Here is a 26,093-nt window from a genome sequence, read left to right on the forward strand (position 1 = left end):
AGTTAAAGTAGCTACTCAAAAACTACAAATATTTACTTTAGCTACTCCAACAGTTAAAAATACTCCAACAATACTCTTTATTCTACTCTTCATTTCATTAAAATATTGTTTTTTAATCATTTTCTTTCATTAAATGATAGAGAGGGAGAAGAAGAGAGAGAGAAAATATTAATAAAAAATTTATAAACAGGTGAACAGTGAATAGCCAGTGTTGGCTATTCACTATTCAATGTTGAAGATAAAAAGTTATAGTGGCTAATCTGTTGGAGGGGAAAAAATGTTCAAAATAGTCATATTTGACTATTTTGGTTAAAATAACTACTCTGTTGGAGATAGCCTAATGCATGCACTAAATGCAAGAGGGTTTATGGGTTCAACTGTTTGAACAGATCTCGATAGTCCGCCCGCCTGTTTGTGTGTTTGTTTCGAATGATATTCGAAATAATATTCAATTTTTTTCAAAAATAAATTATATTTTATTCAACTTTTTCAAAAAAATTTAAATTTTTTCAAATTTTATCTCACAAAGTCAAACCTCGTAATTCGCACAGTGAATTCGAATAATATTTGGATTCAACACCCAAACGGACCATAGATCCCATAGATATACTTTTATATTTACTATCTGAATTATTAGTAATTTGGATAGTAAATTTCTAGATTACCAATCAGGTCTTCTAACCAATCAGGACGTTAGAAGGACCTCAAGTCAAGGTCTTCCTCCTTTCTCAATCAAAATGATTGAATCCGGCCAGAAAACACTTTATCGACAAACCAAGGCACTTTTTGCAGAATTTGTGTTTTTATCAATTGCAAGCTCTATATATTTTGAATTTGAATGGACTCTTCTGCAACAAAAATTAAAATATATATATTCAAACAAACAACAAGAAATTCAATAATTCTTTATAATTAACAATTTCCGTCTATGATCCTCCATAATGTATAAGTGACCCCTTTATGATAAAGGTTGTGTTAGGAAAATTTGACATATTGGAAAACGTACATGTTAAGATACCATTCATTAATCCAAAGTATAGGTTTAAGCCTGATTATATAATTATTAACCACTAGTCATAGTGTTGCACTCGATCTCATTCGAACGGAAAGCTTTATTAATCTTATAGGCTATCTATAAGATCACTTGTGTGGACTATGTGAGTTTTTATCCTTTCTGTCCGTGCATCTTCTTCCTTGTTCCAACCGCCAAAAAAAAAAAAAACAAGACCTATCATTCATTTCATCCGCACCATTCTCACTCCAACCGACAAAGAAACCGCTTTTATGCATCATATATGCTTCACATCATCACCGACTCTAATACCACTTGTTGAAAAGGTTAACACTTAAAAGAATCTTCTAGTGAAACCATTATACGTATCTAACATGTTGGGACCCCGGCCATTCAACTAAAAAACTCAAAGTCTTTGGATTTTGACATCTCTATATCAACCATTCACACTTATAATATATATTTCAATATAAACTTTCTTCCTTTTTATTTTTTAATACTCACATGTTTATACTCAACAAGTATCATACAGGATTAACCATAACAGCCCGCAGTCAAACTAGAATTAATTATATTGAATTTGTCAAACTGATCGACTTATTTCTTTATGATATATATCTTCAAGGATGAGGAAGGGTAAGTGAGCAACTAAACACCTTGAATTGACAAGATTTGAGATTTAGCTAACTAGATGATCAGAAAAATAAACCGATGAAATATTGGTTACCAAATGAGCCCAACTATTGCATATTTACTAAGAAATAAATGATCCTCCACCAAATACAATAATAGCTTAAACAAAGGTAATTACGAGAGGAGTTTTGCCTCGATCATCCCATCTTTACCGTTTAAACTTTCGCCGGAGGCAAGGCAAAGGGTCGGGGTTCATAGAAAACTCGCCCCGGCCATTATATATCTTTCTCTACAAGCACCGTTAAAACACAAAAATTAAACCTGTCTTAATTAGAGATAATTTATTAAGACATAATTTTGTTTGTGTTTGTAGATGAAGAGAAGAGGGTGTGGAATTAATTAATAATAGAATTGGGAGGTTTTGTAGATATAACATGAGCCTACCATTAGCTTTAGACCGGCTGCGACGGTGAGAGATGTAATTAGACCAAGTTTGGCGGACCCTACAAAGTCTAGCAAAAATCGAAGTAAGATTCTACACAAATTGTCACGTACCTACCAAAATGCCACCTCATAATTGCATTGTTTAAGGCTTTAGTCAAGCCGGCTAGTTATCCTTGTTATTATTATTAATTATTATCTAACTTCCAGGACCAATGGACCCGAAATGGCATACGCCATCTCGTTGGAATTTAAGCATTTTTTTTTTTTTTTAAGCAATTAAGAGCACATTAATAATAATTAAGTGAATCAAATCTCTCAAATTATTGAGAAATGTTAAGCGTTTTTTCTAACGGTTTTTTAGTGTCCTTCTGGATGACATGAATTTAATAAAAAAATTATCTCAAAATGTGACTTAGGAAATGCAATTTTTTAAGCAAAAAAATTAAATCAACATTATTCATAAAGACGCTGGAAAGAGCTTTGCATTTCTCCAAATTATTTGCCTGAATTTAAAAAAATTTAGGTAGGTGATTGTGAAAGATCACTTATAAGACCCACATGACCAAATAAAAATTAAACTATCCAACTATTTATCTGGTTGTGTGTGTCCTATAAGTGATCTTTTATAATTATTGTCCGAATTCTTTTAAATTAAGACAAATAATTTGAAAGAATCGTAACTTTTTCTTTCTCGTTTCTCAAAGTTAATTAAAGTTTGTGGCAGCGATTAATGTAACTTTTATTGGTCCACTAGCTGAACTTTAAAGAACTCAATAAATTAAGGCATGCATGGTGCCAGAAGGTTATTAGTGCAAATTCTTCTAGTAGCCCCCATTCCAGGGGGGCAATGAATAAAGTTTCATGTCACCTAAAGCAATTCACGACTCCAGATTTCAGTTCCTTTTGGCATTAAAATAAAGGTAATTATATATCCAACACAGATTTCAGTTAAGTGGGTCTTAATTAGAAAGATGGTTTGAATAAATATGATTCCATCATTGGTATATAGTAGTTCTTTATATGACCTGTAAACTCAATATGAAATTAACATATTATATTCATGTTTAGACACGATCCAAATTCAACACACGACGTCATAAGAACGTTTTGCAATTATATATTGACGTATATATTCTTATATTAACGTCATAATAACACGCGGACACTATTACGGCTACTGGTTTTTGTATGAAATGACTACTCCTAAGATTCAAACCACACAAATTATGTATACTTGATAGCTCAAGACTTTTATGCAGCACCATGTAATGGCTGGTCTCGAGCAAATCATTGCTCAGTACCAATTCAACTTAAACAAGGACTTAGAAAAAAGAACAAATGGTCCAAGAGGAAGAGTTCCTCTAATTCTATTAATTTTTTTATAATACTCTTTTCTTGAATATCATACAAGAAAATTTCGGATTGTTTAATATCGCACCAATTAGTAACCCAAGATTTCGGACTTTTAGTAAAAAGTAATTGCAGTAAAACCTGACCTGTTGACCCTTTAGCTTTTCCAGCAACACGAACGTATTTAAATTTCTTGGCTTAGTGTAAGATAGAAATATGTCCATCTAATCTTAACAAAATGAATGACTCAATGAATGAAAGCGGAAGAAATGAAGTTTAATTTTCCTTTTCGGTCTGGCGGACCAACCACTCTCCAAAAGGTCCCATACCTCGTATTATTTATATTCTACTTTTACCGAATTCTCAAATTATTTGTTCGAATTTAAGAAAATTCAAGCAACCACTTATCAAATTAAGTAGATCTTATAAGTAGCATCTCATAATCACTTGTCTGAATTCTTTTAAATTCAGACAAATAATTTGAAAGAATTCTGATCCGTTTATGATGTTAAAATATCCGAGAAAAAAAAACTCTGCGTGCGTGTGAAATTGTCAGAATTACTTACCCGAATTTTCTCGTGCAATAGTAGCAGCTTGGGTGTTACATAATGAAAAGTCACGTAAGAAAGTAGTATTTCTACCTATAAAAAAAAGAAAAAGAAAAAAAGAAAGTAGTATTTCTGTCATGTGCTCATTGCTACCCATCCTTTCACAAAACCTACTCATTTCCCACTTGGATTTTGCAATTTTGGTTGTCCTTTTAGGCCGTTTCGACTGATCATTTCCTACCCAAAATTATTATGCTCGTTGAATATGATATGACTACTTGAGACCAAAACTATAAACGGAAAAATTTACTTATAATCTTTAAATTTTTAACATTTTTAAAAGAATGTATTTAAATTTTAAAACGTCTTAATTTAGACTATTTATTTTTCAGAAAGTTTCAATCACAGTCCTCCGTTAGAATTTTCTGTTAAATTCTATCAAAATTTTCAAAATACTCTTATATTTATTTTTTAAAAAAAAATATAAAAAATTTCAAAGATTCAAATATGGGTATTTTTGTAAATTTCGTTAAATTCTAATCAACACCTAAATCCTAGCAATTTTTTTTTTTTTTTTTTAAATGTGTTTTAATGTGACGTAAAAATAAAATATGTTTTATGCTTTAAAGAGTGTTTTGTATTTAAATTATTTAAAAAAGAGAGAAGAAAACACATAAAACAAATATTTTTATCTCAAGTAGTTTTCATGTCGAAATCTATGAATCTTTTTTAGTTCCTTTCTTGCTCAATGCCCATAAATTAAACAGTACTACTTAGCTAATAAATCCATTTTTTACATGGCTAATGGAGTATGTTAGGTACTCCACAACCCAAAAGTTAATGATTATGGTTATGACACATTGCAATTCCTTTTGGAGCAGTTGTAGTGTGTTATGGGCATTTGGCATCAGGATCCTCTCCGATTGATTTTCAACAGGAGAGTAGCCGGTCCTTTATACATAGAAACATTTTTGAAGTTTTACTCCATATGAAATTATAAAAATACTCCTATGTATAAAGGACCGGCTCCTCTCCAGTTGAGGGAGGATCCTGGTCCGGGCATTTGGCCCCTCACCCTTCATTCATTTTTTCTTTTTTCTTCTTTTCTTTCTATATATCCTCTTTTCCCAATGTAAATAAGAATTTGATTCTCCTTCCTTTATTGCTTTTGTGTATTTAAGTGTGATCAAAATTAAGAGCCACTCAATATCTTATGTGGATACAGAACAACATATTAAGAAATGAATTAGAGAATGAGAATTAGAATCTGACCATTGTTTTGGAACCGAACTTATTCACCTACAAATGATTGGCATTAAAAATACCAATTATATATATCTTGGCAGATTCCAATAGGTCACTCTGTCTTATTCATACTGCTTTCTCTTCTCATCGCATTTTATATCTTCATGAATTCCAACATCATAAAATCGAATCAGTGAACTCAAGGGGATGATGCTATAAATTTACTTTAATATATGCAAAAGGAAGATATTTTTATTAGAAAATTCCAACTGTACGTGTATGTGTGTAACATGCCACTATTGCCTCTCTCTTTCTTTTTCTTTTTCTTTTTCTTTTTTGTATATAGATGAGCTAAAGAACTAAGTGGCAAAGAAAACCATGGACAATATTGTAGCCGATGTCCCTTAAGATCGAGGGGTGCCCGATTGATGAAGCTCGAACGACATCCCTTTATTCCTTCTCCACGGCAAAAAATAAAAAATAAAAAGGGCACTTGCAACTGGGGAGACTGCGGGGGTGATTATTTTCATTGAGGAAAATGGTTTCTTTGAACGGAGAGAGAAGAGAAGACTTTTGATGCAAATTAAAGGCTGGCACTTAATCTCTTTTGGGTAGACCGACTCTGAGGTAGGGTGCGTTTGGAATTGTGATTTCGTAGAGAAAAAGTGCTAAATAGAAAAATTGAATTTCTTAGCTAAAATTTGAAAAAAATATGCCTATTGGGATATCGGTTGAATAACTTGAATGGGTAAAAATTAACCTAGGTTCATGTCATATAAGTATATAAAACGTTTCTCTAATGTTTCTTTACATTTGTTTTCCCTTGAGCAATCTAATGTGTAAATGAACGTTTTAAAAAAAAAAAATTAACCATACAATTTGATGATATGGCAATGAAGATCAACACTTATAAAAGAATATATATATATATATAATTTTCACTTCTACAAAATTTTTTTAGTCTAAAAAAGGGGGGGAGGGGGGGAGGGTGGAGAATAGCAATAATGACGTTACAAGGAAAACAAAGTAGTTCTAGATGGATCCTTTCACATTATTTGTCCAAATTTTGTGTGAAATCATTTATGAGACATACCTGACTGAATAAGTGGTTTGGCAACTTAATTTTTATTTGGTTAGATGAAGGGTCTTATAAGTAGTTTCTCACAATCAAATATCTGAATTCTCTCAAATTCAAACAAATAATTTGAGAGAATTTTGGTTCGGGATGCGTCACCCCATTATAGATTTGACCAAATTAAATGATAAGTCTGGATTTTATTAATGCAGTGTGGTAAGCTTGTGAATTTGTAATGTATTATTAATCCTTCCCACCTCCTCAACCACACAAGATTTGACATGCGGTTGCAACACACGCGCCTTAAATGTGCAAATCTGTGAGCGGATGGGCGTTGTGATGATCACAAAAATACTTTTCATCATCATCATCTCCCCATTCTCCAATCCCATCACACACACACACACACATTCACACAAAAGAGTCTCTTCAGTCAGGGGGGGCTCTGAAGTCAATGCCACTTCTCTCTGTACAAAATCAAACATAGAGAGACAATTCCAATTTCAACCAATCCCCTTTTTTCCTTCTTCAACCCCATTTTCTCTCTGCCCAATCACCCTCCTTAAAAGACAATAATATGCAATTTCATTTCATATATAGAAACCATGGTCTAGCTCTAAAGACACACATTAATTAATTAAATAAATAAAAAGAGAGAGGGAGAGAGAGAGAGAGAGAGAGAAGCAGAAGAAAACAAAAACATAGCAAATAAGCAAACCCCTCTCCCCATCAAACCTTGTTTTTCACTCTTTCATCCCTTCTTCTTCTCCACCCAAATCACACCCATCTTCTCTTTCTCTCGACGGACCCATCAATGGAAAGTAGCTCAAGACCCCAAGAAAGAGAGAACCCATCTCCCATCAACTCGCCGACCAGCAATGTCACCAACAGTGTGGGCAGCAGCAACAGCAATGGCCTCCAAAATCCACCCAAGCCAATCCCCAGATCTGCCGACTCCAACCCCTACCCGACAACCTTTGTCCAAGCGGACACCTCCACCTTCAAGCACGTCGTCCAAATGCTCACGGGCTCATCGGAGACGGCCAAGCAATCGTCAAAACCCAACCAGGATCCGTCGCTGGGGCCAATATCGTCCAAGAACCATAGCATACCGCCGATGAGGACTGCACCCAAGAAGCAACAAGGGTTCAAGCTCTACGAGCGGAGGAACAACCTCAAGAACAGCCTCATGATCAACACGTTGATTCCCAACTTCGCTCAGAACAATCCCGGGTTCTCGCCGCGCAAGGTTCCGGAGATCCTCTCGCCGAGCCTGCTCGACTTTCCTTCGCTCGCTCTCAGCCCTGTCACCCCATTGAACGGAGAAGACCCATTTGACAAGTCCTCCTCGCCGTCGCTTGGGAGCTCTTCCGAGGAAGAGAAAGCCATCGCCGAGAAAAAGTTTTTCTTTCATCCGTCCCCGCGAACCACCACTCCCAGAGACTCCGAGCCGCAGCTTTTGCCTTTGTTTCCTGTGACATCGCCAAGAGTTTCAGGGTCCTCTTAATTCCTGCAGAAGAGAGATCTTGTATGAACAAATAACTTCTTGCTTTTCAATTGTAAAATTTAATCTCTTTCTTCCATAGATTGCTTAAAGGTCTTTGTTTTTACTCTTTCCAAATTTTTATGCCTATATTATCATTATTCAGAACCCTCAAGATGACATAGATTTTGTTCTCCTCTTTTGCTTTCTTTCTTTCTTTCTTTTTATCTCTTTAATTATACTCTTTTCATCACAAAATAAATACATCTATCTATCTATATATATATATATATATATATATATATATATATATATATATATATATATATATATATATATATGTTCTTTCGGTTTCGTTCAATCAATATCTGTGTGGAGAGTGAGAAAATAATTATTACAAGTGGGAAATTAGAAAGTTTCTTGGCGAAGCAGTCGACTAGGTAAGAAGAAGGATATCTCATACTTGGAGGAGTCAACTTGTGAACCTTTCTGGGTCCCATTAATCAAAGCCAAATTTATTTTTTTTTTCCTTCTCTTTTTTTTTTTTTTCCCTGAGGTCACTGAAGGTCAATTTATTTAAATGTTCTATTTTTTATGACATGGTCATGACATGCATCTGAGTTTTCGAATTCTTGGATCTTCCCACGTTTTTAGGGGGTTTTTTTTCATATATATTTTTTTAAAAAAAATTAATTATTATTTTCGAATTAAATGGATATAATTTTGTCATTCGGTATTTATTACATTTATCAGCTCAATACTTATCATAAATTAAGAATATTATTTTAAAAGGTGGTAAATACTGATATATATGACCAATTAATCTCATTTATTTGGTTTGAAAACGTACAATAATAAGATCCTAATCGCCTTAGGGTTTGAAAAAGACCTATCTTTTTTTTTTTTTTTTTTTTTTTTTTTTTGAGAAATGAAAATGACCTATCGAAAGCAATTACGTGGACTCAAATTCAACACGTACGAGACTTTCTCAAATACCTTTGGCTTTTATTTTTTTTATTTTTTATTTTTTGAACGGCAAAATCAAATCCTCCTTTTTGAAGAGAAATAAGAAAATAGTATATATGGTTTTAAAAATCGGATTATTAAGAGAATGGACTATATATTATTATTGTCTATAATTAAAGAAATAAAATTAATATTAGAAAAAAAAAATTAGTCTAACGGTTAGAGTATTAATATGATCATGAAAATTAAGAGTTCAAATTATAATATTTATAAACTTTATATTTTTATGTTAATTTGTCTAAAACACACATATATGTGTATAATTCTAGTGTAATATCTCATACAAAACATCAAGTTGCTTTTAATTTAGAGGGAAATTGTTAAATTGATCCCTCTCATTTGGCCTTGTAACAAATAAACTTTTGTACTTTCAAGAAGAGCTTATAAATCCATGGGATATGCCTATGTAACAAAATGATAATTTTGTACAAATTTCAGCCTTTTTTTTTTTTTTTTTTTTAATAGTGATTTTATGACATTGCAATTTTACTCTCAAATAAAAAATTATACCAAACAAAAATAAAAATAAAACAACCCTTTTTTTTTTAAAAAAAAAAAAATGGTTCGTGAGTGACCTAAAGGAGATAGTCGACCACTTCAAAACTGACCGATGTGGTCTGTCAAATCACTCCCATAGTGTGGTTTTGCCATCCCTAAAATTGACCGTTGGGTGTGCCTGAATCGCCCTCAAAATCGGCAAAGGAATGTTCGAACACTTAACGATGGAGTGGTTTGACCACTCTAGAACCAAGTTTTTTAAAAACTAAAAAAATAGTTGAATTTTGTACAAATAATTATTTTGTTAGAGAGAATATAACACAGTGATTTATAAGCTCATTTGAAACTGTACAAATTTTTTTTGTTGTACGGTGGAAGTACATGGACCAATTTAGTAATTTCCTTAAAAAATTAATTATTATTGCTAAATACCATAAAAAGACCCCTCTTGCCTCTTGGTAATGTATACCTGCAAATTCCCTCTGCATTTAAACCTACCTTTTGTACGAGGAAATTATGACGTGGCCTCTTTTAACTCAAAGGAGACCAGCTCAAATTAAAGTAAATAAGAACTTATTAAAGGGAGAAATGTTAGACTTTCTAAAATTTTCTTCTAAAAAAATGTGTCACAATCTTATAAGATGGTAACACATTTTTCAAAATAATAAATCACATGAGATTGTGACACATCATTTGAAAACAAAATTTTGAAAAAAAAAAATTTAAGCCGTCTAGCATTGAGTAGAAGGAGAAGAAAATAGAGTTATTATGATTGAAAAAGAAGAAAAATGAGTATACTTGTCTAAGGATCAAATCATCTCAAATTATTTGTCTAAATTTAAGAGAATTCGGGTCGGTGATTGAGAGAGACCACATATGGGACCCATTTGACCGGATAAATAACAGGGCAGCCTAACTTTTATTTGATCAAGTGAGTTTCATAAGTGATTTCTCATAATCACATAAGTGTGTGATGTGTAATGTGTAAGAGATATGATACATTGACACCTCAAGACACAATTATTGATCACCTTTGCTCACGTGGCAAGTTTTACTTTTACTTCTTTTTTTTTTTTTTTAGAAAAAAGTCATAATGCTAGTTAGGGGACTATGTTGTCACATGGACAAAGTGGTCAAAAATTATATCTTCGGGTGACAAAAAATTCATATCTCAATATGAAAGAACTTTTCTTCTTTTCCTTTTATAAATCTCATTTAATTGGTCATTGTATATGGACTAGGTGGGGCCCGAAAGAAACTTCCAAGATATTTTGACTTTTGAGTATGTTATACAGTTTTAGGTAAAATGCTTGGTAGTTGTTTAACTTAACTTAAGGATTAATGTATCCATTTATTTCACGTTATTATTTGAAAAATATAAGACAAAGTAAGTTTGAAACTCATTGTTGATGTCAAGCCTCGGCTGCTACTTACTTTGACTACAACAACTTTGACCTAACTTCCTACTCGTGTACCTATCATTTAATTTACTATCTTTCAATCAAAGCGGTTTGCCGGAGGAATGACAATTTGTGATTTCGTGTCAGATTTGTATTGTGTCGAGATATGAGTATAAAGTTATATAGGTTAACTCTAACCCGGTCAATTTTATTAAACCTGTCAGACCTCTCAACTATAATCCGCTAATTTCATATCGGGTTCGCGAGTCGTGTAACAAATTGTCAAACTTTATATCACGTGTCGAGTTCGGATCATGTCAAATTATAGGTATTAGACTATATAAGTCAAGCGTAACTCGACCCATTTAATTAAGCAAGTTAGACCTTTCAACCCTAACCCGCTAATTTTGTGTTGGGTTTATGTCAAGTTCATGAATCGTATAAAAAATTGCCAACTCTTATATTGCATGTCGGGTCATATAATGTCAAGACATTAGTATAAAACTATATAGACCAACTCTAACTAGACCCATTTAATTAAAAGGGTCAAACCCCTCAATTTTAATTTGTTAATTTCGTATTAAATTCGTATCGAATTTGCCAGTCGTGTTAAAAATTGTCAATATAGGATAAACCTCTTCATTGTTTTTTTTTTTTTTTTTTTGGCCAATATGAAACCCAATTTTATCACATTTAAAAATCAAAATGCTATGAAGACTGCAACTGATTCTGGAATCATCCATAGAATTCCAATAGGATTTTTACCATTCCCTGCACAAGCATCATGAGATGGAGAAATAGTAAGTTCCAAATGCTAATATTAAAGGGTCACAAGTCAGAAATTGGCAGCTTGAGCTTATGAACTTTTCAGAAGAATATGTCCAACTGATATAGGATAAAAGCAAAGATGATTTAAAATTATAAATTCAGGCAAAGCATTGATCTTGGCAAACAGAGATCAAGATAGGAGAGCAGAAACACAAATTTGCATTGGTTTTTATTTTATTTAAGAAAAAAAGGTCAAAGCTTTTTATTTATGTATATACTTATTCATAGTAATTGTCACATTTCATATGATTATAGAAGCACATGTCTGCTTTCAGATTTCCGAGAATGATTTGATTGTCTTGAAGCCATGATTCTGTGGAAGGGGTGCATTCCCTGGCCGGATGGAAACTATCACCTCCAAACCTGTAACATGGATTAGTGTTAAAATATAATACAAAAACAGATTGCATTTGAGGATTAAATTTACTGAGCTGCAATTAAGGTCAATCTCCTATCATAGGCTTCCCCATGATGAATATGAATAAACAAATACTCAGGATGCAAGATGAAACTCTCTTGAAACGCCACCTGTGTATGCATTAATTGAGGACACCTGTATTTTATCATAAAGCCTGAACATCCAAAAAGGGTGCCCTTCAAGTATGGAGTTTCATTTACCAAACACTTTTGAAAAAGTTTACCAAACAATTTTCTTAAATGGACCCAGAGAAAGTGTCACTTTTCAAATTTGGACTCCACCGAAAACACTTCTCAACCTTTTATCACACCAAAAACCTTTTCAAATAAAAAAAAAAAAAAAAAAAAAAAAACATACTCTTCAAAATACTTGACAAACATAACCTAAGATTTTTCACAAATAGGTCATTACCTGCTGCCTTTGCAGCTACAGCTTCTTGATAAACATCTGTTACAAACAAAATCTCTGATGGCTTATCAACTCCCAGAGATTCTGTGATTTCAACATAACTGCGTGTTTCTCTTTTATTCCTGAGAGAGACAAAGAAAGACGAGTCAAAAGAGATCCTCCTGAGCACTAAATGCAGAGAAGCATTATGCAAATTACAAAACTTACCCCACTCTGGTGTCAAAAAATCCAGACAAATATTTTCTTAGATCACCGTAGCTTGTATTTCCAAATAGAAGCCTTTGTGCCAACCGGCTACCACTAGAGTAAATATACACCTGTTGCACAAGATAGAAACATAAACTTTCAACGAAAAATGTATGAATCATTAACTGCAAAAATCAGATGCATTCAAGGAATTACATCTAATTGTTACTAGAGTAGTGATGTCTTCCAAGTAAAATGATAATTGTTTCAGCAATAATGATCTTTTGCTCAATAAATACCATTTTTCTAAAGCAATTCTAAGTCTGACCCTAAAACGACACTTATTCACAGGAAGGTAGCATCTCTACAGACCTTGGGTGGGAGGGAATGGGGTCACTAAGGTTATTAGCATTTCATAATCATAAATGATGTATTAGATGCAACAGAAAACTGGATAATTAAATAGAAAATGAATGATAGTTTTGACATGAATTTGTAGATATTCGGAGTCACATGACACATCATTGGCTGGCTTCTAAAATGTCTTTCCCTCTCCAAGGAGAAGCAATCACACCAGAAATAGGATCATCGTAATGGATATAGTGAACCCCTCTTCAAAGTGTTTTCAGTCCTTTCATAGGCACCTAGTTGAGTGATCATACTTACAAAGTAATGGAGGTCAGATTATATCCTCCATAAAAACTAGAATAACTTGCATTTATGGTTTCTCTCCGCATGTTTGTATCACAAGTTTGTTCAATGTGTATTTCTTTGTGTGTGTATGTGTACCGGTTGGAATACAAGTAGACATACAGACGACGAAAATGTTCCATTACAAAGAAAGACAGCGTTAAAACAAATAAATAAGAAATGACAAAAAACAGAAGTTTTAACTCAAACTATAAATTCAGAGACATAGAGAAGAGAGAGGGAGGGAAGGAGGGAAAAATGGGGGGGAAGAGAAGGAATGTAAGACCTTTATTCCTAAAGCATGCCACTTCTCAAAAGCTTCTGGTACATCCTCAAAAACTTCTCCCTCCAATTCATTATTCTCAAATCCAGTTTGCCATATATGACCCTGCAAAGTGAAGCGTCACCTATATCCACAAGATGGGCTCCATTGCAATCATATTTCTACTATCCAGTTTTGCTTACTTGTAATTGTTTTAAGGCAGTGATCTTCCTATCAGCTCTTATCATTGCTTCCACATTAGCAACCAAAGCAGCAATCACATCCTCTTTCCCTGCATTATCAGGGGGAATGGGCACAGCACCCACGACACTTTGTTCCAGGTCATCCTCAACCTGCATTTAGAATGTTGATTAATTTACAGTTCATGAAATAGATTTTCAAGCAGTCATTTAGTCAATTCAGAATTATTTGATTGCAACAAACGGATTGAAAATCCCAAACATTTAACTTAAATGCAACAACTCGATGAACTACTAGTCTGAGATGACCAACTCTCCCTCAAACGTTTCTTAAGTTCTAAATTGCAATAGGGACATTAAAGTGAATCTACAGCACATGTATAACATGCTTGCTAGTGTTATGGACTTTGGTTTAGATTTGTATTCACTTCCATCTTAAAGCGTCCCACAGCAAACTCATGTCTATGTCATGTTATACAGGCACTGCAAAGTAAGCCAAAAATCTAGGTAACAACGCATAAAAATTTCAATAGCAATTCCTTCATAAAAATTTCAATTGCCATCTTCTATCTCAAATTAGTCCTTTTTGCATCTCATAGTAACTAGAAAAGCAAAAAGGAAAGTGCCGTGCCAAAAAATATAGACAGCAGTCACTTTTGAAATCTTGAAGATATATGCAGCCTTTATGCGTCAAGTCACAGGCCTGTATTTGAGACTGTCCCATATATCAATCCATATTTTCATGCCACTAACATCCCCAATCTAAAAGCCAAAGTTTATGCAAAGTATTACACAAGCACCATTACCAAATCAAAACACCTAAAGAAATATCTTACTTGGGTGCGCAACAACTTAATATCATCTTGAGTTTCTGCAGTATCATATGTTGCAGATAGATGCCTCCCAACATTTTCACGGGCATATGGAAAGAGAACCTCAGAAACGAATGATATGGGAGTTGTAGTCCCTTCAATGTCAAGAACAATGCACCGCTGTAACCCAAATAGAAAAAAAAAATACCAAGTTGATAATATAAAGCCAAAAAAAGAAATTGAAAAATTAAAAAGGAGAATAACAGGAAAGAATATCAATAATGGGTCTAGAACCCCAAGATTTCCAATAAAAGGAAGAACATTTCATAAACTCACTCGCAATGGCTCAATTTCATGATTTGCGTCTGCCTTTGCCTTCAGAGACATATTTACATTACCGCCACTGCCTAAAACTCCTTTAAACTTCTGAATGGGACCATGATTCGGAGTAGACCAGTCCAGCCCCAGTTGATGAAGCTTGATGGCAGCATCAAAGAGATAATGATAACATTCAGCCTGAAAGGAAAGTCACCAGTTGAAGGGAGCATATAAATTGAACTCCAATGGCTATACAAAAGTTCCACCTTGATAGGAGCATCATTTCATTAGTGAAAGTCAACCATAGAGATAGAAGATGATGCGAGGAAAACTGCATCCTAGACGTTGGTACACATGCAGCTGGGTTCATGTGGTTTTCAACAATAACTAATAGCTACACTCGAGTAATTTAGTCATACATAACAATGAAGTGCAAGATAGAATGTATAATATTCTGTATTTGACTGTCAAACTGAAAATACATTTATGATCAAGATCTGGAAAACTTAGAAGCCCTCCAAGGAACATTTTGTTTCAAGCATTTTCATGCATCATTCGACTCTGATCATAAGATCACATATAAGCCATTTATGAAACTTCCAATGATTAACCACATTTAACGGAAGCAGATATACAGAAAATCCAGAATAGTTGGCAGCAGAACATGAGGTTGTAGATGCATGCTACGTAGCATCAATCATTACAAATATTGGATTTTATTTTTTCTTCTATATCAAAAGGTAATAAAATTCATTATTAAGAAACCAAACAATAGCAAGGCTCCAATAGGTTACAAATAATAAAAATGACACTGAAGGTTTTACTAACAATTGTTGTAAGAAATTTGCCATTAAATGCCCGCAACAAGAGTCCTAGTCACAAGTGCACATAAGGCAGGTGCTAAGGATAATTTAATGCTGACCTCCAAGTCTTTTTCAATTAAAACACACAAATTAGAAGCATTTCTCAAGAAAGTTGTCAAATCATCAGTTGTCTCAAAAGCTAAGCTGATAGGAAATGATTAATTTAATTATTTAATTAATATTCTAACACTCCCCCTCACGTGTGCAATCAAACTCCACCTCAATAAGTGCCGCATAACATATAAAATATTCAATTGAAATTAAAGATGAATTATGGAGACAGAGTTCGAACTCAGGACCTCTACTCTGAAACCATGTCAAATCACCAGTTGTCCCAAAAGCTTAAGCTGATAAGAAATGATAATTTTAATTATTTAATTAATATTCTAACAAAAGCAATGGGGAAAATACAATCTCCACACTTTGTCTAAAATACTATGTTCGAACTCAAGCTATCTTGTATTGGTTGTCTCCTAGTTTGTGTGGCCCCACTCCATATCATCCATCATGCTCATGGAGTGCTTGTTTGGCCAACTGCATATAAGCTATACTAACTATGATTTTCACCTTCATTGCTGGTGAAAAAAAGGTTGTTCTAGCAAACTTTTGTGACTTAGGACACACTTTAACAAAGCAACCTCATTTAAGTGGGTTTAATGAATATTATTCCCATTCTCATTTATGTGGAAGTGAATATTATTCAACCCTGATGGTGGTTACAATTATAAGTTTCATATATAACCATGATGGAGGCCTCCCTCCCTCCTCTTCCGATTCCTTTCCGGTCTAGGTTCTCTTAGTTCTTCTTCTTCGCTTGGGTCTTTTAGTTTTGGGGTTTTCTTTTGTTGGGGGTAGTTCTCAGTGGTTGGGTTTTCCGGTGCACTCGCGCCCCGCTCGTGACCTCGCCGGCTTGTTTCGGTCCTTGCCGATGTTGCCGTCTTTGTGGTTTGCCACTGCGCCGTTGTGGGTGGCTGTTTTGGTTCATGCGCTTCTTGGGTTGTAGATTTACGGGTTTTGGGGCCTCCTTGCCATGCACGTGCCTCTCCAGTGGACTCTTCTTCGTGGTCCGACTTTTCCCTGTCGTTGGCACTACTATGGGTGGCCGCCACGAGCCGTTTTGGCACCCGTGGCCGTGGGTGTTTCTGATTTTTGGGTGCTAGATCTACGGCGTTTGGGACCTCTCCTCCACACGAGCCTCTCGATGTCTTCTCCGGCAATTTTCACTTCTTCCAGTGGTCCTTCCAGCTGCTTTCGCGCCATGCCGGTGGCGCGTGGCTCCACGCACCACTACTCTTTTCTTTTTTTTCTTTTTTTTTTTTCTCTTTTTTTCTTTCCCCCTGTAGCTCAGGCTTATCTTTGTATTTCGGGTTTGCTTTGTATTTTGGATTTTAATTTTCATATGTATTTTGGGTTGTGGGTGTTTTTTTGGGAGGGTTGTTCGGGTTTTGGAGGTTGTTGGGTTGGGGTGCTTTTGTGGCTGGTTTGGGTGTTTGATGGGGGTTTCTTCTGTTTTTTGGGCTTTAGGTGTTATTAGTGTTCCTTGTGGGTTTCGGGTTTTAGGGTTGATTCTTGTGGGTTTATTTGAGTTTTTTCCTTTTGTAAGCTAGCTTTGGTGGTTCCTATGTATACTCCCGGTGTATTTAGGGGCGCCTTACGCTTTTTAATAAAATCTTCTTACTTATCAAAAAAAAAAAAAAAAAAAAAAAGAACCTAGAATGAGCAGGCGTTTGGCAACATGGTATCGCAGAAAAAATAAAATAAAATCTCTTTTGGAGGAGCTGCGTGTTCTTGATGGTTCAGAGGAAGAGAGAGTCTTAGATGATGAAGAGAAACTGAGGAAGACCTATGTCATTGGGGAATTGGAGAAAGCTACTTTATTGGAGGAGATAAGTTGGAGGCAAAAGTCTAGGGTTCTTTGGTTAAAAGAGAGTCACAAATGTACAAAGTTTTTTCATCGGGTGGCCAATTCAAATAGGAGGAACAACTCCATCGAGTCGTTGTCAGTCAATGGCTCAGTATCTTTTGATCAACTTGCAATCAGAGATCACATTGTGCAATTCTATGACAGTCTTTTCTCATAACAGTACAGTTGGGGCCCCAAGCTAGACAGCCTCAATTTTGATTCTATTAATGTGGAGGAGGCTTCCTAGTTAGAGAGACCATTAGAGAAGAGTGAAGTCATTTGAAAGGTATGAACAGTGAGAAGGTACCAAGCCCTGATGGTTTTTCTATGGTGTTCTTCTAAGTAAGTTGGGAGGTGATCAAGGTAGTTATTATAGGGGTGTTCCATGATTTTCAAAATTTTTTTTTTTTAAGTAATAAAGATTTTATAAAAAAAGAAAAAAAAAAAAAGGTAAGACGCCCCTAAGTACACAGGAACAACCAAAGTAACCTACAGCAAGAAAAGAAAATCCACAACCCTAAAAAACCCAAGCCCTCAATCCCAAAACCTACGGGAGGCCCCAACGCTACACCATGTCTACCTTGCCTTTCCTAAGCCAAGAGGACGCGCTAGAATCACCGTAGTTGATGGAGCTTACCAGATTCAATACCTCCCTCCTACCTTTGGTTTTTGGACATGCTATATTAACTCTCTGACAGAAGTCCTCTTCAATGGTTTCCAAAATCACCAAGGACGGATCCATATCCTCATCACTATCCAACTCTCAATCTAAGGCCAATTCGGGAGGTAAAACACCCAAAGGGTAAGGGGAGTCGCCATCCTCCCCATCCCATACCTTGTCGCTCTGATTCCACACAACCACCTCCCCAAACAGACCAAAACCTACTAGCCACTTTTGAGATTGGGTCAAACCATTTACCCTAAAATCCTCTCCCTTAATGGCGGTAGGAGAAACCAGAGTCGACACACCTTCCTTAACAGCCGGAGTTGACACAGACACGACCGACACTTTATGTGAGAGATTAACTTGCACAACCAGGCTCGGGTTGAGAAACCCCCGCCGAAGAAAACCCCTCACCGGAGAAGGAGACTTAACCATCTCCTTCACGGAAACTGCCACACCAGCGAACTCCTGCACTGGAAGCGCAACAACTACTTTCTCGACTGGATCACTGATAAGAGGAAGTAGAGAAAGAAACCCCGGCACTTGAGCAACTGGCCTCAAAGTTTCCATAGAATCGGCAAGAAAATTCTCGTCCAAATGCACTTTTCTGGCTTCCCTAGCCTTCCGGTAATGCTTCTAGAAAGGCTTAGAAGAGGAACAAAGACTCTTTCCCAACTCAGCCGCCCCTGAAAAGGACTGTGAAGAGGCGATGAAAGACTGAGAAGAAGAGGATACTTGTAGAGGCAACACGTCAGAGATGGACTGAAGAGCCGAACAAGCAACACCCGAAGAAGAGGCGCCCAAAGAAAAAGACCCAACAACATTACTTACCAGTGCCGAAGAAGTCCTCTTTGGTAGAAGCTACCAGAGGCGCCGAAGACAGCACCTTTGGTGACCCCGGGGGGGGGAGGGGAAGAGAACCCATAATCAAATAGGACTCACGAACGTATGAGAAGACCCCAACTACCAAATTGCAAAGTCCCTAGAGACAGATAGGAAAAGCCACCGAAGACATCTCAGGCTAAGCAGGAACTGAATCGGGTTCCGAACCGGCAGAAAAACCCTGAAGACCAGGATCAGAGTCCATTGAAGAAGACCCAAAGCCTACAGAATTTATCTTCACCATGGGCTTAGGCCCAGCCTACCTGCCACGTTTGGGCTTCAGACCCAGCCCAGCACACTTGAACCCGGAAGCTGAAAATCGGTCCAAAGCAGCCCAAAGCCACTCTAGAAGCTTCTTCTTCTTCCTAGCCTAGCCGCCACCATAGAAGCAGACTTGATTCCTCTTCTTCCCCGTAGACTCGGGTGGCTACTCCTCCAAAGCATAGCAATTCACTACCATTCTCCCGTCTTCGACAACCCTACACCACGCCTTCGGAAGCAGATCCAACCCACGCAGCTCTAACTTCGAAAATCACAGCCCAAGATGCTTGACAGGAAAAACAACTTACCCACGAACCACTTCCGCAAAGGATGGAGAGGCCCCACCCAAACGACTAGACGAAGAACCCCCCTTTTGTATCCCTCCTATGTAGGTGTCTCAAAAACCAGCGACCGAGCCTTTGATCCAAGAAAAGTAAGCGTCTTCTGCAACTCACCCACAACCAGAGACCAGCCCCATCCTTCACGGCCTTCAGGGAGCCAAATAACCCCTTTACGACCAACCTTAGCGTAGGCAGACACCTCAAGGTAACAACCGGCCTTATTACCACCCCCACGAGCTGTCAAGGCTTTCACATCTTTACAGTAGGATGTGACAAAATCCTTCTTCACTGGTTCCTTTAGCACCTCCTCTATTGTGGCCAACAACCACACAGAACACTAGAGACCCAGAAAAATAAAACCACAAAACCCTTCCTCCTTTCCTCCAAACGAATCTCAGACACATCTGCCTTCATTGAAAAGGAGAAAGCTTTGGCTTCCACAGAGAAGCGGCACTCCATCTCTGCTTTAACCGAGAAGCCTCAAAAAGAAACACAACGGCGACATACTCGTGAGACAACACATCGGAGAAGACGAAAGAGCTCCGATGAAAACTCTAGCCTAATAATGAAAACGAAGAAAACTGACCCCAGAAAAGCACCGATGAAAACTCCAATAAAAGCACCGCCGGAAGAAACAAAGCCCTAGTGTGAGGCGCCTCAACGCGCCACCTTTAGGGTGGAGAGAGAGGAAGAGAGGCGAGAGACCGAAAAGAGGCCCAGGTGTGGGGTTAACTTTTGAAACAAAATTTATCCATGATTTTCATGGTAGTAGCAAGTTTGAGAAAAGATTTAATGCCACCTTCATTGCCCTCATTCCAAAGAAAATTGGGGCCATTAATCTTAAGGACTTTTGCCCTATCAGTCTTGTGAGTGGAGTTTACAAGATTACTGATAAGGCCCTAGAACTCTTTTGTCAAGGGTAGGCAAATCCTTGATTGTGTGCTCATTGCTAATGAATATCTAGATAGTAGGATCATATCTAGTGAGCCATGAGTGCTTTGTAAGTTGGATATTGAGAAGGCCTACGATCGTGTCAATTAGGATTTCTTACTTGTTGAGGAGGTGTGGTTTTGGGTTGAAATGGCATTCTTGAATAATGCATTGTATTTCTTCAATGCGCTTCTCTGTTTTGGTGAATGTCACTCTACTTGGTTTCTTCGTTAGCTCCCACGGTCTGAGACAGAGAGATCCTTTGTCGTCTTTTCTCTTTATTATTGTTATGGAGGCCTTAAGTAGAATGATTTCTACAACTGTTGATCGAGGTTTTCTTTCGGGTTTTTTTGTGGGGTCTGTGGAGATTAACATCTCACACCTCTTGTTTGTGATGACACTTTGGTTTGCTGTGGGGCCAAGCCTAACAACCTTCGCTATTTTCGTGCTTTTATTTTTATTACTATATTGACCTAAACTAGAGCATGTTTAAGCAAAGTTTGATTTCATACAATCACTCAGCACAATTTGCCAATTTGATTCACATCTTCCACAGATAACACAAACCTGAGTTTTTGCACTGATCCATGAGTCTCCCCATATGTATATGCCATGGTTACGAACAAGAACAGCTGTGGTTTTTGGGTAGGCTTCAATCTATAATACAAGAAGGCAAGCTTAATTAGTCTAAATCAATATAGAGAAATCACAGTATAGCATAATAACAATTACATGAATTAAGAAGGTTACAAGAGTAAACATCCATCAAGAAAGATAATCAAATGACATCATGCAGGAAAGAAGTTTGCCGTTTCCATATACGAACTTATGCACTCACATGCTTGAATTATAGTTTTCTAGTCCACGAGAAACTTTTTTTTTTCTCACAAAACACAATGTGCTGTCCATAAATTGACATAAAAAGGCAATAAAATCATCAAGCAAAGTGAAATGTATAACAAAACATACAGCTTTAGCAAGAGATTCTGTGAGCTCGAATTCATAAGCGGTGTTCTCTATTATTGGGACCACAAGTTCATCATAATAACCATGCCCTTGGATTCCTTTTATCATTTCCATGTGAGTGATCTGCAAATTTTCCAACAAGCACAACCAATCAAGAAAAAGAAATATGTACAGGCATATATGATAGAAATGGTAACCACCTTAGAGAATAGCAAACTGGTAAAGAAGAAAAAAAGTTTTATCCCGCTTACATATGCCAATAGTCAAAAACTTACTCGAAATTCTTTTGATAATGGTTCTAGCATTGTTACAAGACAAGATTCAATTCCATGACTGTGGATAACAGCTCCAGCATTACGCATCTCATATGTCTGGAAAAAAGGAAAGGTATCAAGGTGACAAGTGTAACTTTATGAAAGAATATCACCAAACCAAAAAAAAATTAGAAATCAGCTTAACAAAGATCTAATTACTAGTGATAATTCCATTTATTTCACAAACAGTCTTGATTCCCCAAAAGTAATTGGAAGAAGAGAAGGCATAGACTACAGCATTAGTTAAGTAGTTACGCCAGGACTAGATCATTGCGTGCAAAACGCTTTCACATGCATGACTAAAGTTGATGAAAATTTTTGAAATCACGCAGGATTGTCGAGGACTTGCTTTCATGGAACACTTTATAACTCCAGGATCACGTTGCACATATTTCTCAAACATCAGATACATCGCTGGCTAACTTCTTCTTCTTCTTCTTTTTTTCTTTTTTTCCTTTTTTTTTTTTTTTTTTTTTTTTGATGGGGAACCGTTATAAGGTAAGGCCACTTCGTGTACCCACTCCTATCAGGCAAACCTCGGAACCGTGCAAAGCGTCCCCTCCATACGGATCAGGTAATACTCTGGCTTCGCCAACAGGTGTAGCTCCAAGAATTGTTTACACCCAAGAGGATTCAAACCTTAGACTTGATGGGGATGCTACCAAGACCAAGGCCCTTACCACATAAATCAGTTTTTAACTTTCTAAAAAGATGGTCTCCCACATACTATGGAACCAAGGAATCCAATAGGCTTGCAAAGCATTACTGCAATTCCCTCATGTTCTCATATACAAATGCGAATCATGAAATTTTAAGTGATAGAACAAATAAGAGCATTCACAACAGCTACTCCCATAACTGCTTCCCTTCTTTAAATATAGGAAAAGTCTAAAAAACTTTACAAAAAATTACTTGTAGCAGTTTCCCTATAGGTTCCCTAAACATTGGGTATGCTACAATCCTACCCAATATATAGGGACGCTCTTCATTAGCTTCCCTATCCATTATTTTAATACAAAATATTTCTCTCTCCTCTCTCCTATCTTTGCCTTTCATTAGGAACTGTGTTGAGATTTTGTAAAAAATATGAGGGTAAGTAACAAACTTATATTTTGTAAAGAAATAATATTTAATTAGTATAGGGAAAGATAAGAGGAGCTATTGTAGAGTGTATTTGGATAGGGAAGCGAAAAGTAGTTTAGTTCCCTAAATTTAGGGAAAATCAAAAGGAAGTTGTTGTGAGTGCTCTTAGAGCATACCATAAACAATTTTTGGGCTCAACTTCCAAGGTCCAACAAACACGTAGATCTACAATTCCTTTGGAATCAATGAAACAGAGGTCCTATGGGCCTTCATACCCTTATCTTTTTTTGATAGGTAATAAACAAAATAGCATTAAAAAGCGTAAACAACCAAACTCAAACAATCTGTAAATCAGGCTTTTTCTACCTAGTAATTGAGATTCCTTTAACATTTCCTTATGTGTCATGTGGTGTATTTGTAGAAAAGGGGAATGCAATAATTTTTTTTTTTGATAAGTTAATGCAATAAATTTTTGGGGCGTGTGAACTTCTGATTTTAGGTTCTCTCTATGATTGGACTTCTGCAACATGTAGCTCTTCCATCTCAAATTTTTGTAAGTTGAGGGTTTGTTGGGTTTCTTTCTTTTTTTTGGACTGTTTCTTTTTCGCTTTCTCTTGTATAATTCCGGTGTGCTTTGAGGCGCCTTACACTTTTATCAGACCAGTTTATTATTTATCAAAAAAAGTTTTTAGAACATACAAATGGCTCTTTTTTTTCATATTCTGACAGCAACCTAGTTAGAATTTGGAATTAAAATTTTCAATGATGCTCCTGGTTGCTGACCAGATGTTGAAAGGGTAAAAAATCACAACTTTTTATCTCAGGTTTGTCAATACTAAGAACTGAAGAGGACTGTGTACAATGTACATTACTAAGCAAAGCCTTCCACAAGCATTTGGCTAAGTTGTTATGTATTTGTTTTTTCATTTCTTTGGTAGGAAGCCAAACCATCAAAAGAAAACATAATACTTTAATTTCCATTCTCTTTTCTTTTCCTTCATTTTTTCCCGGAAACAATAAAAAGGTTAATTATTTAAGAAGCACAGATGACTGATACCTTCAAGAAAAGAGGACCACAATCAGAACATTTAGGAGGCTTATGTGGATATGGCTTAGGAGATGGCACCGACAAGAAAGACCCATCTGGAGATAACACATACATATCCTCTGGCACCATTCTCTCCTTCTGAACACCTATACATAGTACAAAACGCGCAAATATTGATCTCGTATGATCAATACACAAAAATTAAAATACTCATGGAAAGATGCAGCACACACAATTGACCCCAATTATATACCCAGAGCTCAAAAATAACACGAGACAACACAGACAATTGAGCAAAATACAGCATGCCCAGGAATCAACCAGCACGTAAGAACGCACAAACACGAAGATGAGCACAAATAACAAACGCCCAGAAATCAAACAACACAGAATAACACACAAAAAAAAAAAAAAAAAAACCGATTTAGCTAACCAATGCCTTAAGCCACTCAGCCATACCTCCAAGTTGTTGATCAGAATTTGATGACACGCATTTGAACATGAACAATATATTCCTAGAGTAGAAATGACCCAAAGACAGAGATACACAGACACCACACAATTGAGTATCAATAACGCATATCAAAAGAGCCAAACAATTCAAAAGAACAAACAAACACATAACCAAGCATAAACTACGAATACCCAGAAATCAAACAGCCAGAAGAACACACAAACACCAAGCTGAAAACTTGAATAACACGTTCCAAATTGAAACCAAATAAAATCCAGAAGAACACGTGTGTACAAAGCTTGAACAACATACTCCCAGAAAATCAAGCGAACAAAATTAAAACAAAGACAGACTTGGGCAAGAATACAGATTACCCGGAAATCAAACAAACCAAAAGGAGCAAGCACCTGAGGGGGACATTAGGATGAGCTGTTGGGGCTTAGGAATGGAGTCGTCATGGACCTTGATGGTGATGCTGCCACCAGTCCCCGAGACCCATCCAAGATTGTAGAACTGGCGGCAGAGGTCTGAGATCAAAACCCTCGTGTCCTTCATTGGCTTGCTCTCCAGGTAGGCCTGTGGTACCGTGCCCACCTTCATCCCGTTCACTGACACTGCCGGCACTGCCGCCATTGGATTCTAGACAGAGAAACAGAGAATACCTCTGACTTCCAAAATATAGAGGAAGAAGAGAGCGTGCGGGTGTATTTAGCTTATATTGTAGGCTGCGTTCAGTTTGTGAGAAAGAGACAGAAATGGGTGTGAGATTTTGGGAGCTACATATTCAGGAATCTTTGTTACAGCACTGATTGGGGACTCAAATGTGGGTGGTTTCGATTGGATGAAAGGGGAAAGTAGTGCTTGTTTCAACTCTTAGCACGTGTTAAGCTGTACTTGTGTGCATTTAGGGACTGGATAAATTGGTGGTGGTCTTGGGAATTTTAGGATGAACAAGTATATCCCATTCGGGCCATTCCATTTGTTTTGGGGTTTAACGTACGAGGTAACGAGGGATTAATGCCATGGATGGAGTTTGTGTGCTCCAAGGGTTGAATGATGTCCAAGGGTCGGTCGTCGACACTTCGAATTAATAATTTTATCATGTCAAAAAAAAGAATTAATAATTTTATGGTACAGCATGTATCATGCGTTCAGCATATCTATAGTTTGTGAGAAATTGCAATACCAGGTTCGTCTAGTTTATAAATAGCTTTCAATGTATTCAAAAGTTATTGTAGTTGGTCTAATTTACAAATCACTTTTTAAGAGTAAAATTCCGTTAAAAAATTTGATGAATTCCGTTAGGTGTTACGCCAAAGTCACCACCCCTTTTCTTTTTTTCTTTTTAAAAAAAATGTTTAGTTTTTTAAATTTTTATTGTTAATATATTTATATTTTTTTTATTAAGAGTACCACGTGTCGTCATCTTATTGGTTCTTACGTGGCACCTAATTAAATTTGTCAAATTTTTTAATGACATTTTACCTCATTGAGTGATTTATAAATTAGACCGACCACAAAAACTTCTAAATTCACTTTGATATCACA

General features: G+C 36.3%; 2 protein-coding genes across 2 annotated transcripts; one reads left to right on the forward strand and one right to left on the reverse strand.

The window, feature by feature from the left end:
• The first annotated feature begins 6,938 nt into the window (after nucleotides 1-6,938).
• On the forward strand, nucleotides 6,939-7,958 carry LOC133875984 (VQ motif-containing protein 4-like). Its single transcript, XM_062314275.1, has one exon. The coding sequence runs from the start codon at nucleotides 7,122-7,124 to the stop codon at nucleotides 7,812-7,814; it is 693 nt and encodes a 230-aa protein (XP_062170259.1). The 5' UTR covers nucleotides 6,939-7,121; the 3' UTR covers nucleotides 7,815-7,958.
• Nucleotides 7,959-11,688: 3,730 nt separating this feature from the next.
• Nucleotides 11,689-25,577, reverse strand: LOC133875371 (probable bifunctional methylthioribulose-1-phosphate dehydratase/enolase-phosphatase E1 1). The gene is made up of 12 exons (XM_062313487.1): nucleotides 24,953-25,577; nucleotides 24,101-24,237; nucleotides 21,922-22,017; nucleotides 21,650-21,769; nucleotides 21,248-21,337; nucleotides 14,855-15,034; nucleotides 14,543-14,698; nucleotides 13,710-13,859; nucleotides 13,531-13,632; nucleotides 12,576-12,685; nucleotides 12,372-12,490; nucleotides 11,689-11,905 (listed from the first exon to the last, which is right to left on the reverse strand). Exons 1-12 carry the CDS (start codon nucleotides 25,176-25,178, stop codon nucleotides 11,814-11,816), a joined length of 1,578 nt encoding a protein of 525 aa, XP_062169471.1. The 5' UTR covers nucleotides 25,179-25,577; the 3' UTR covers nucleotides 11,689-11,813.
• Between the last annotated feature and the right edge of the window lie 516 nt (nucleotides 25,578-26,093).

The sequence above is a fragment of the Alnus glutinosa genome, chromosome 8 (assembly GCF_958979055.1).
Source record: "Alnus glutinosa chromosome 8, dhAlnGlut1.1, whole genome shotgun sequence".
Taxonomy (NCBI): domain Eukaryota; kingdom Viridiplantae; phylum Streptophyta; class Magnoliopsida; order Fagales; family Betulaceae; genus Alnus; species Alnus glutinosa.

What these genes read in the sequence shown, in the direction of transcription:
- LOC133875371 (XM_062313487.1), bottom strand. Translation starts at nt 25,178, where the DNA reads ATGGCGGCAGTGCCGGCAGTGTCAGTGAACGGGATGAAGGTGGGCACG. An exon ending in TTAAGTTGTTGCGCACCCAA is followed by an intron (nt 13,860 to 14,542) that starts GTAAGATATTTC and finishes TTCTAAATGCAG; the next exon opens with GTTGAGGATGACCTGGAACA. An exon ending in TTTTTTGACACCAGAGTGGG is followed by an intron (nt 12,491 to 12,575) that starts GTAAGTTTTGTA and finishes TGTCTCTCTCAG; the next exon opens with GAATAAAAGAGAAACACGCA.
- LOC133875984 (XM_062314275.1), top strand. Translation starts at nt 7,122, where the DNA reads ATGGAAAGTAGCTCAAGACCCCAAGAAAGAGAGAACCCATCTCCCATC.